At 48.3% G+C, this 12,685-nt stretch overlaps 1 protein-coding gene and 1 long non-coding RNA gene across 2 annotated transcripts in view; one reads left to right on the top strand and one right to left on the bottom strand.

Annotated features, from left to right (window-relative positions):
- The window catches only part of LOC135050910 (uncharacterized), a 164,475-nt gene that overhangs the window by 97,639 nt on the left and 54,151 nt on the right, over positions 1 to 12,685 (top strand). The window lies entirely within an intron of this gene.
- Positions 1 to 12,685, bottom strand: part of LOC135050427 (protein kinase C delta type-like) — a 75,511-nt gene that overhangs the window by 30,436 nt on the left and 32,390 nt on the right. The window contains exon 3 of the mRNA XM_063956922.1: positions 9,480 to 9,650. Within this exon, the coding sequence (XP_063812992.1) occupies positions 9,480 to 9,650 (171 nt within the window). The remainder of the gene's footprint in view (positions 1 to 9,479; positions 9,651 to 12,685) is intronic.

Here is a 12,685-nt window from a genome sequence, read left to right as displayed (position 1 = left end):
CAGGTTGAGGTAAGCACAAAATAAAACACAAATACTTGGTACATACCCAGCAGCCAGCCATCCGGCATTTCTCCAGCCTCAAATTTATCAAAGAGGGATGACTGACTGAGGATGAAGGAGTCATGGCAGCCACCAGGGTAACCCGCAACAACACTCATAATTTTGAGTTTTGCATCACAAACCACCTGGACATTAGTTGATTGGCGAAAATGTCTTTATATAAATATATTGCCTGCCCCTAGGTGGTCTCAGCTCAACGTGTGTGCAATCTATGGCACCCAGCACATTTGGCATGCCAGCAAGGTCATAGAAAGCTACCCTGACTGCATGCCACTGAGACTCCTGGGTAGGGAAGCAGATAGAGGCATCTATGTGTGGTTCAAATGCATCCAAAACCTGAGTGTACAGTCAAACATATAAGGTGAGTGTCTTAAGCACTTTGTTCAAATATACTGTTATAAATTCACATTACACAATACAGAAATGGCCCATAGAGGAGTATGTATGGTTTGCCTCACCTGATTTAAATATTTTGAAAAGGTGGGCTGTGAGATTCCTATTACATCGCCTGTCACAGCCTGAAAGCTGCCAGTAGCCATAAAGTGCAACACAGCCAGGAGTTTGTGCAGGCCTGAGACAGAGCGAGAGCGTGCTGTCTCAGGGTCTAGGTCCAGTTTGACTAGGTCATACAGACGAAAAATGTTGGTCCTATTTAGCCTGAACATCTGTATGACCTGGCCATCGGCCAATGCGTTTAAGTTCAAACGCCCCCTAAAAAAGCGAGGCCTGCGCAGCCTCCGCGGCACCTGTACATCCTGCTGACCATGTTCACTTTCCTGGCCCTGGTTTCTTTTAGCCTCATGGAGCAGTCTCAGGAATCCCACAGCAAAACCAAATTCACTGCTACACACGGCAGCAGCCGTTTCAGAGTGATTGATTTGACAAATGTGCTGGCCCACCTTTTAAAGGGCCAAAAATGCAGGTGTGATTAATGATGAAGTCAGATCACATGTAAACACGCTTCTCAAAAGCAGGTCTACTTTTTTCCCGTGTTTTCTCTGACGTCCTAGTGGATGCTGGGGACTCCGTAAGGACCATGGGGAATAGACGGCTCCGCAGGAGACTGGGCACATCTAAAGAAAGATTTAGGTCTATCTGGTGTGCACTGGCTCCTCCCCCTATGACCCTCCTCCAAGCCTCAGTTAGATTTCTGTGCCCGGCCGAGCTGGATGCACACTAGGGGCTCTCGTGAGCTCCTAGAAAGAAAGTATAGTTTAGGTTTTTTATTTTACAGTGAGACCTGCTGGCAACAGGCTCACTGCAGCGAGGGACTAAGGGGAGAAGAAGCGAACCTACCTAAGTGGTGGTAGCTTGGGCTTCTTAGGCTACTGGACACCATTAGCTCCAGAGGGATCGCACACAGGACCCGACCTCGTCGTCCGTTCCCGGAGCCGCGCCGCCGTCCCCCTTACAGAGCCAGAAGCAAGAAGGTCCGGAAAATCGGCGGCTGAAGACTTCTGTCTTCTCCAAGGTAGCGCACAGCACTGCAGCTGTGCGCCATTGCTCCTCATGCACACCACACACTTCGGTCACTGATGGGTGCAGGGCGCTGGGGGGGGGCGCCCTGAGCAGCAATATTAACACCTTGGCTGGAAAACTGACACCATATATAGCCCCAGAGGCTATATAGGTGTAAATTACCCCTGCCAGATTAACACAAAAAGCGGGAGAAAGCCCGCCGAAAAAGGGGCAGAGCCATCTCCCTCAGCACACTGGCGCCATTTTCTCTCACAGCTCCGCTGGAAGGATCGCTCCCTGGCTCTCCCCTGCAGTCCTGCACTACAGAAAGGGTAAAAAAGAGAGGGGGGGGGCACAAATTTAGGCGCAGTATAATATATATATGCAGCTATAAGGGAAAACACTCTTTATAGGTGATATCCCTGTGGTATATAGCGCTCTGGTGTGTGCTGGCATACTCTCCCTCTGTCTCCCCAAAGGGCTTTGTGGGGTCCTGTCCTCTGTCAGAGCATTCCCTGTGTGTGTGCTGTGTGTCGGTACCGCTGTGTCGACATGTATGATGAGGAAAATGATGTGGAGGCAGAGCAAATGCCTGTAAATGTGTTGTCACCCCCTGAGGGGTCGACACCTGTGTGGATGGACTTATGGAAGGAATTACGTGACAGTGTCAGCTCCTTACATAAAAGGTTTGACGACATAGGACAGCCGGCTACTCAGCTTGTGACTGTTCCAGCGTCTCAAATGTCATCAGGGGCTTTAAAACGCCCGCTACCTCAGATGGCAGACACAGATGTCGACACGGATACCGACTCCAGTGTCGACGACGATGAGACTAGTGTACCCTCCAATAGGTCCACCCGTTACATGATTGAGGCAATGAAAAATGTATTACACATTTCTGATAGTACCCCAGGTACCACAAAAAAGGGTATCATGTTCGGTGAGAAAAAACTACCAGTAGTTTTTCCTGCATCTGAGGAATTAAATGAGGTGTGTGAGGAAGCCTGGACTTCCCCCGATAAGAAATTGATAATTTCTAAACGGTTATTGGCAGCGTACCCTTTCCCGCCAGGGGATAGGTCACGTTGGGAAACGTCCCCTAGGGTAGATAAAGCGCTTACACGTTTATCAAAACAGGTGGCACTACCGTCTCCGGATACGGCCGCCCTAAAGGATCCTGCTGATAGAAAGCAGGAGGCTACCCTAAAAGCTATATATACACACACGGGCATTATATTGCGACCAGCGATTGCATCAGCATGGATGTGCAGTGCTGCTGCTGCGTGGTCAGATTCCCTGTCGGATAATATTGATACCCTGGATAGGGACACTATTTTGCTGACAGTAGAGCATATAAAGGACGCTGTCTTATACATGCGTGATGCACGAAGGGATATTTGCCGGCTGGCATCAAAAATAAGCGCAATGTCCATTGCCGCCAGAAGGGGGTTATGGACTCGGCAGTGGTCAGGTGATGCCGATTCAAAAAGGCACATGGAAGTTTTCCCTTATAAGGGGGTGGAACTGTTTGGGGATGGTCTTTCAGACCTCGTTTCCACAGCTACGGCTGGGAAATCGACATTTTTGCCACAGGCTACCCCACAGCAAAAGAAAGCACCGTATTATCAAGTACAGTCCTTTCGGCCCCATAAACACAAGAGGGCTCAAGGCGCATCCTTTCTGCCGAGAGGCAAAGGTAGAGGGAAAAAGCTGCAGCATACAGCCAGTTCCCAAGAGCAAAAGTCCTCCCCCGCGTCCGGTAAGTCCACAGCATGACGCTGGGGCTTCACAGGCGGATCCGGGTACGGTGGGGGCACGTCTCAGAAATTTCAGTACACAGTGGGCTCTCTCACAGGTGGATCCCTGGGCCCTTCAAGTAGTATCTCAGGGGTATAGGCTGGAATTCGAGACCCCCCCCCCGCTGTTTTCTAAAATCTGCCTTACCAGCAACTCCCTCTGTGTTGGTGGCTATCCAAAAACTGTATTCACAGCAAGTGATTGTCAAGGTACCCCTCCTTCAGCAAGGGAAGGGTTACTATTCCACAATGTTTGTGGTACCGAAACCGGACGGGTCGGTGAGACCCATCTTAAATCTAAAATCCTTGAACACTTATATCAAAAGGTTCAAGTTCAAGATGGAATCGCTCAGGGCGGTTATTGCGAGCCTGGACGAGGGGGATTACATGGTCTCCCTGGACATCAAGGATGCGTACCTGCATGTCCCCATTTACCCTCCTCACCAGGAGTACCTCAGATTTGTGGTACAGGACTGTCATTATCAGTTCCAGACGCTGCCGTTTGGGTTATCCACGGCACCGAGGGTCTTTACCAAGGTAATGGCCGAAATGATGATACTCCTTCGCAAGAAGGGAGTTTTAATTATCCCGTACTTGGACGATCTCCTGATAAAGGCGAGGTCCAGAGAACAGTTGGTAGTGGGGGTAGCACTTTCTCGGGAAGTGCTACAACAGCACGGCTGGATTCTCAATATTCCAAAGTCACAGCTGGTCCCGACGACACGTCTTCTGTTCCTGGGAATGATTCTGGACACAGACCAGAAAAAAGTGTTTCTTCCAGTGGAAAAAGCCGAGGAGTTGTCATCTCTAGTCAGAGACCTCCTAAAACCGGGACAGGTGTCGGTACATCAATGCACACGAGTCCTGGGAAAAATGGTAGCTTCGTACGAAGCAATTCCATTCGGAAGGTTCCACGCAAGGACTTTCCAGTGGGACCTGTTGGACAAATGGTCCGGGTCCCATCTCCAGATGCAACAGCGGATAACCCTGTCGGCAAGGACCAGGGTGTCGCTGCTGTGGTGGCTGCAGAGGGCTCATCTACTAGAGGGCTGCAGATTCGGAATACAGGACTGGGTCCTGGTGACCACGGATGCCAGCCTTCGGGGCTGGGGCGCAGTCACACAGGGAAGAAATTTCCAAGGACTATGGTCAAATCAGGAGATTTCGCTTCACATAAATATTCTAGAGCTAAGGGCCATTTACAATGCCCTAAGCCAAGCAAGGCCTTTGCTTCAGAACCAGCCGGTACTGATCCAATCAGACAACATCACGGCGGTCACCCATGTAAACAGACAGGGCGGCACAAGAAGCAGGAGGGCAATGGCAGAAGCCACAAGGATTCTCCGATGGGCGGAAAATCATGTGTTAGCACTGACAGCAGTGTTCATTCCGGGAGTGGACAACTGGGAAGCAGACTTCCTCAGCAGGCACGACCTCCACCCGGGAGAATGGGGACTTCATCCAGAAGTCTTCCAAATGCTGGTAAACCGGTGGGAAAGACCACAGGTGGACATGATGGCGTCCCGCCTCAACAAAAAGCTAAAAAGATATTGCGCCAGGTCAAGGGACCCTCAGGCGATCGCTGTGGACGCTCTAGTAACACCGTGGGTGTACCAGTCGGTTTATGTGTTTCCTCCTCTGCCTCTCATTCCCAAGGTACTGAGAATAATACGAAGGCGAGGAGTGAAAACTATACTCGTGGTTCCGGATTGGCCAAGAAGAGCTTGGTACCCAGAACTTCAAGAGATGCTTTCAGAGGACCCTTGGCCTCTGCCGCTCAGACAGGACCTGCTGCAGCAGGGGCCCTGTCTGTTCCAAGACTTACCGCGGCTACGTTTGACGGCATGGCGGTTGAACACCGGATCCTGAAGGAAAAGGGCATTCCGGAGGAAGTCATCCCTACCCTGATCAAAGCCAGGAAGGATGTCACCGCAAAACATTATCACCGCATTTGGCGGAAATATGTTGCTTGGTGTGAGGCCAGGAAGGCCCCAACGGAGGAATTTCAACTGGGTCGATTCCTGCATTTCCTGCAAGCAGGGGTGACGTTGGGCCTCAAATTGGGGTCCATTAAAGTCCAGATTTCGGCCCTGTCGATTTTCTTCCAGAAAGAACTGGCTTCACTGCCTGAAGTTCAGACTTTTGTCAAAGGAGTTCTGCGTATTCAGCCTCCTTTTGTGCCCCCAGTGGCACCTTGGGATCTCAATGTGGTTTTGGAGTTCCTGAAATCACATTGGTTTGAACCACTTAAGACTGTGGATTTGAAATATCTCACGTGGAAAGTGGTCATGCTGTTGGCTCTGGCTTCGGCCAGGCGTGTGTCAGAATTGGCGGCTTTGTCCTATAAAAGCCCTTATCTAATTTTCCATATGGATAGGGCAGAGTTGAGGACTCGTCCTCAGTTTCTCCCGAAGGTGGTATCAGCGTTTCACTTGAACCAGCCTATTGTGGAACTTGGAGGATTCCAAGTTACTGGACGTAGTCAGGGCCCTGAAAATTTATGTTTCCAGGACGGTTGGAGTCAGAAAAACTGACTCGCTGTTTATCCTGTATGCACCCAACAAACTGGGTGCTCCTGCTTCTAAGCAGACTATCGCGCGCTGGATTTGTAGCACTATTCAGCTGGCGCATTTTGCGGTGGGACTACCGCAGCCTAAATCTGTGGAACTACCGCAGCCTAAATCTGTAAAAGCCCATTCCACAAGGACGGTGGGCTCATCTTGGGCGGCTGCCCGAGGGGTCTCGGCTTTACAACTTTGCCGAGCTGCTACTTGGTCATGGGCAAACACGTTTGCAAAATTCTACAAATTTGATACCCTGGCTGAGGAGGACCTGGAGTTCTCTCATTCGGTGTTGCAGAGTCATCCGCACTCTCCCGCCCGTTTGGGAGCTTTGGTATAATCCCCATGGTCCTTACGGAGTCCCCAGCATCCACTAGGACGTCAGAGAAAATAAGAATTTACTCACCGGTAATTCTATTTCTCGTAGTCCGTAGTGGATGCTGGGCGCCCATGCCAAGTGCGGATTGTCTGCAATACTTGTAAATAGTTATTGTTACACAAATCGGGTTGTTATTGCGAGCCATCTGTTCAGAGGCTCCGTTGTTATCATACTGTTAACCGGGGTTCCTATCACGAGTTATACGGTGTGATTGGTGTGGCTGGTATGAGTCTTACCCGGGATTCAAAATCCTTCCTTATTGTGTCAGCTCTTCCGGGCACAGTGTCCTAACTGAGGCTTGGAGGAGGGTCATAGGGGGAGGAGCCAGTGCACACCAGATAGACCTAAATCTTTCTTTAGATGTGCCCAGTCTCCTGCGGAGCCGTCTATTCCCCATGGTCCTGACGGAGTCCCCAGCATCCACTACGGACTACAAGAAATAGAATTACCGGTGAGTAAATGCTTATTTTTTTACGAATTTTATTTTTTTACGAGCGCAAATGCTCTTTCTCGGTAGAGATTTCAAATACGAATTCATAGTAAATGACCGAGTTCTATACCTAAACAGCCGCGTTTGACCGATGGTGTATTCATTCGTATTTTTACAACACAGCCGTAATAAAAATACGAATGCCCTCATCACTGCCGTGATTTGAGTTTAGTAAATTCCCGAGATGACACTTTGATGAAAAAACACCATCTCGGTCAATATCGGGAGCTTAGTAAATATACCCCATAGTCACCACCAACTATACCAGGCTAATTTCCCTAGACTTTTAGACCGCATTAAATCGGATTTGTCTTCTTGGTCTAGCCTTTTTATCTCTTGGATAGGTAGAGTGAATTCAGTGAAAATGAACGTGCTCCCTCGGATACTATACCTATTCCAAACTCTCCCGATATTTATCCCTCCATCTGCCTTTAAATTCTTACAGTTTCACACATCACAATTTATATGGGCAAATAAGCGTCCCCGAGTCCGACTGAAACTATTACAGCGTCCCTCATGTAGTGGCGGTTTGGGCATCCCAGACTTTAAAAGATATTATTTAGCCATGCAGCTTTCGCATTGTGTGCAATGGTGTAATCCCGAGTCTCAGAGGGTCTGGGTATCTATAGAAGCTGCTGAATTAGGTCTCTCTACTCTTTCTTCTCTTCTTTGGCTCCCGAAACCCTGCCGCCCTAGAAATGTGGCCTCTCACCCCCTGGTGTCCCGCTCACTGACGGTTTGGGACTTTGCCAATAGGAAATACAGCTTGGCCCCGGCCCCCTCCCCCATCATCCCTATATTACACAACCCAGCATTTTCCCCTGGTATACACAAATCATTATTTGCCCCCTGGCAGGATAGAGGTATCTTATATCTGAATGATATCACCAAAGACACTAGTTTTCCTCAGTTTTCCCAGATTCAGGAAGGTATTGACATCCCATCCAAATATTTTTATCAATATTTACAACTAAGGCACTTTCATTCCGCAATGAGCCACGTCCTCTCTAGCAGACCCCTGACTACGTTCGAGGCAGTGTGTTTCAGACGTCATTCAACCAAAGGTTTAATTTCCCTCTTATATGCCACTCTCGATGGAGAACCACCCTCTCAACGTGATCCTCACGAGAGGGCATGGGAACTGGATCTAGGCTCGGCCTTAGATGATGAGGAATGGTCTGAGGCCTGGGGTAACGCTGCATCTAGCTCCATCTGCGTTAGAATCAAAGAGAACGTCTACAAATTATTATATAGATGGTATTATGTACCATCTCGCTTAAGCAGAATGTACCCGGATACATCAGATAGATGTTGGAGAGGATGTGGCGCAGAGGGCTCTTTCCTGCATATATGGTGGTCGTGCCCTAAAATTGTAAATGTTTGGAGAGATGTGATTAATCTTATTACTAATTTGTTACAGATTCCTATTCCTTATGATCCTAAATACATTCTCCTCCCCTTAAACCTGCCAACGCTGACAAACCATCAAAATAAATTGCTACGTCATATAGTTTCTGCAATGGCATGTCAATTGGCCGCAGACTGGAAAAACCCTATTCCACCTTCCATGCAGTCTATAATCGCCTGCATATGGTACGTTTACCGTATGGACTATATGACTAGTATCATTAATTGCTCCTCCAAGTCATTTGATAAAATATGGAGTCCTTGGCTGACTACACAACATGCCCCTTCACCTTTCAACTAATAATGCCCTGTGTTTTATTTGATGGAACCCTCCCGGGGACTCTACCCTACCATATTCTATCCTTCTGTATCTTCCTTTCTCTCTTCTCTTTCTCTCTCCCTTTTCATATCTTATTCTATACTATTTCTCAATATTAGTCGGTTGGACTTTCGGCCGACTGCTATTCTCTCTGTTTTATTATACCCGCTCTTTGGGTCAAAAATTGATAATTTTTTCTTGATTCTCTATATACGTACCAACTGTTAGGTTATGTTTGTAATGCATTATGCTATAACTGCCATCTGTTGGTTCCTGTTTGCTTTCTGTGTTCCTTCCCATGAATAAAAATTATGTTTAAAAAAAAAAAAAGTAGCATCAAAAAGATCCACAATAGTGAAATATATAAATATATAAATTTGCAACACTATAGCACCATATATAAGATTATATCATCAGTATCCACCTGAGTTGGTAAAAATCCACCAGGAATTGCTGTCCTGAAATGTTCAATCCGATGGAATATAGTGCTGTGAGTCTAGCAGCTGTAACAATTTTGGTAATTAGGCTGTAGATAAATCATCATAGTAGCTTAACCATGGTACTTGCTGTATAAATGCAGAGTGGATACAATGTTTCTATGCCACAAGTTGGTAGCAATATGCCCCACAGCCGTCTATCAGTGTCGTATTGTGTGTAGTCACTTTACCTTCTCCCGTGGGCTGGTAACACTGATCGTCCTCGGTTATGAATTCCTGCAGTGACCACTCTAAGGGCTTAGCGGGGAGAGGATGGTGTGGCTGTTGCACTCAAACGGCCGTCCCGTTGCAGATGTACACGGTCTCCAAGCCGGCAAAGGAGACCAAAATGATGCAGGGAACCAATTGTCGTAGTCAGCTGTTCGGAGAGTAAGCGGTGAGAGGTGTGTGAAGGAAAGAGGGTCATTTTCACACTACCATCATTTAGAAACGTCAGCTCTCCTCTCCTACAATTTATTCTGTATTTTTTTAACTCCCATGAGTGCAGCCGTTTTTTCTTTTTATGAACTTACCTCAGTCTGGAAGGCGAAAAGCCCTCGGACGACAAAGGGCGTCCTGACAGCCTGCAGTGCCTCTCTCTCCACCAGCACAGATCTTATCATATCTTCTTCCACCACAACTCTTTTCTTAATGACCTTCACTGCAAGCTGCCTTCTGGTGACAGTGTCAGATGCCAGTAACACCTGTACGGTACAGAGAGACGTTACAGAAGCAGGAGGAAAGAGGTAACTAATGATAACATTCTGTGTCAGGTGATAAGAGAATAGACGCATAAATGCCTGTAATGCCGGCATAAGGAAGTGATAAACCAGTGATAAGTGCAAGGTGATAACCGCACCAGCCAATCAGCTCCGATATGCAAATTGACAGTTAGGAGCTGATTGGCTGGTGTGTTTATCACCTTGCACTTATCACTGGTTTATCATTTCCTTATGCCTTCTCCATGTTAATACATCTACCCCAAAGTAAGATATGTTAGTCTTGATTACATTCCATTGTCCATGTCGTGTGGCAATTGGGGAGGTCTGTTCACTGCTGTTCTGTGTAGCAGAGGTGAATAGATGTTGCACACACCTGCCACTGGTGCTGAGGATCAGTGAAAGGTCACTATGAAGGAGACCAGATGGGGATGTGGCTGCTTATACAGAACTGATAGCATACTTATCGACTTTCTGGCTGCTCTCTCCGGGAGAGAGCAACCAGGTCGGCTCACCAGGGGGGCAGGGTAGGGAAATGATGGGCAGAGAGGGCGGCGTGGAGGCAATACAGGGGCATGGTTGCCGTGTTGCGTCATTTAAGCCATGCCCCAGCTCTGTAATGCCGATATTTTCGACATTATACTGCAGGGGGCGTGGCTATGATGATGCGATTCAACAAGAATTGCGTCATTGACTGCCCGGACCACCCACTTTACTCGCTAAGTGGGCGGCTGGGCAGGGGGGACCAGAAAAATTGGGAGGCTTGCCTGCTATTCCGGGGGGCTGGGAGGGTCACCCGATTTTCGGGAGCCTCCCGGCCATTCCGGGAGAGTAGGCAAGTATTACTGAAACACCAATGTCACTTCAGCATACAACCTACTACCCCATCAGTAATATAGAGATTTAAGATTTTCTAAATTGCATTCTCCTATAATATTGTTTGACTGAACATATATCCTATAGGTATATCAGCAGAAGTATCAGTACAGACCCCCTCCCCCCCCCCCCCCAAATCCTCCCTGCAGAAAATACAACCCCCACCCCCACCCCCACTAGCACATGTCACGATCCGGGTATCTGGACGCCATTATTTACCTTTCAGGTGTCTCCTGAGGCTGGCTCAGCGTCCTAGGCCCGGTTCCCAGCGGTGTTGCTAGCATTCATATGTCACGTCTCGTCTCTGCTAATCCGTGGTTGTTGTCCTTCCAGTGCCCGGGCGACTGGCATGGCGTCACCTGCCAGCGGGGCCTCGGGCATCATCTTTGTATTCTCAATGCATTACAGGTTATGTGGCACTCCTCATCTACTGCGGCCGTCCGCGCTGGAGGTCTGAGACGCAAGTCGGCGTTCTCTGTGTTCACCGCCGCCATTACAGAGGAATCTCCATGTGGTGTTACAAACAAGGATTCCCTCCACTGGCCGGTATGGGCGCAGCCATCTTAGTTCTAGTCACATGATCCTGTTCTCCAATCCATAGCTCCGCTGTAGTCTGCCTAATTGCTCATCCAATCCCTGCATACCTAAGGGTATAAAGGGATTGAGCCTGAACCAGGAAATCGTCAGTGCTTTGGTCAGTGGCGTAACTAGAAATTTTTCTCCCCCAAGCCAAAAAATTATTCGGCGCCCCCCCCCCCCTCATGCTCCATAATTGGGAGCAAGAAAGGGATAAATATGCGCGCGCGGCAAAAAACGGGTGTGGTTTCGTTGGAATGGGCGTGGTTTCGCATAAAGGGGCGTGGCATTGCAGGAAAAGACTACCTTATACCCCAGTTTTGCAACCTGCACGCCCATACGTTGGCCACCACAGGAAAGAAAAATAATCCTGATTCATGCCCCTTATATTATTTGTCATTTTTCCTCCTTATAGTAATGCCCAGTATACATTATGCCACATACTGCAGTGGCCCTTAGACATTATGCCGCACACAATAATGCACATGACACAATATGCACACACTGTAATGCCCCCGACACATTATGCCACACACCGTAATGCCTGTGACACATTATGCCACACACCGTAATGCCTGTGACACATTATGACAGGAATCGCAATGCCCGTTATACATTATGCTACACACTGCAATGCCCCTGATACATTATAGCACATACAATGTCTGTGACACATTATGACACACACCGCAATGTCCGTGATACATTATGCCACACACTGCAATGCCCGATACATTATAGCACATACAATGCCTGTGACACATTATGCCACACACTGCAATGACCTTGAGACATTATACCACAATGCCCGTGATATAGTATACCATACACCGTAATGCCTGTGACACATACCGCAATGCCCTGCCCGTTATACCCTATGCCACACACCGCAATGCCAGTTATGTATTATGCCACACTGCAATGACCCTGAGACATTATACCACATACCACAATGCCCGTGATATAGTATACCACACACCGTAATGCCTGACACATTATGACACACACCGCAATGTCCGTGATACATTATGCCACACACTGCAATGACCCTGAGACATTATACCACATATCACAATGCCCGCGATATAGTATACCATACACCGTAATGCCTGTGACACATTATGACACACACCGCAATGTCCGTGATACATTATGCCACACACCGTAATGCCCATTACACATTAAGTCCTACAGTAAGGCTTCTAATTACTTTTCAATTACCTGCTCGTTGTCAGGGGTTTCATGCACTGGGTGTCATGCTCGTTGCCAGGGGTTTCATGCTCTTGGTTCCATGCACGGTGCCAGGGGTTTTCATGCTCAGGGTGTCATGCTCGTTGCCAGGGGTTTCATGCACTGGGTGTCATGCTCGTTGCCAGGTGTTTCATGCACTGGGTGTCATGCTCGTTGCCAGGTGTTTTATGCACTGGGTGTCATGCTCGTTGCTAGGAGGTAGTCCTTGTTGCTAGGGCTGTGCTCCCAGTGCCACATATGTCCCCAGTGCCAGATATTCCCCCACGGTGCCAGGTACTCACATGCCCCAGTGCCAAATATAGCCCCCCCCCATGTGC

Source organism: Pseudophryne corroboree, chromosome 2, assembly GCF_028390025.1.
Source record: "Pseudophryne corroboree isolate aPseCor3 chromosome 2, aPseCor3.hap2, whole genome shotgun sequence".
Lineage (NCBI taxonomy): Eukaryota > Metazoa > Chordata > Amphibia > Anura > Myobatrachidae > Pseudophryne > Pseudophryne corroboree.
Note: the sequence above shows the minus strand (reverse complement) of the source record. Positions and strands in the feature narration are given on the sequence as shown.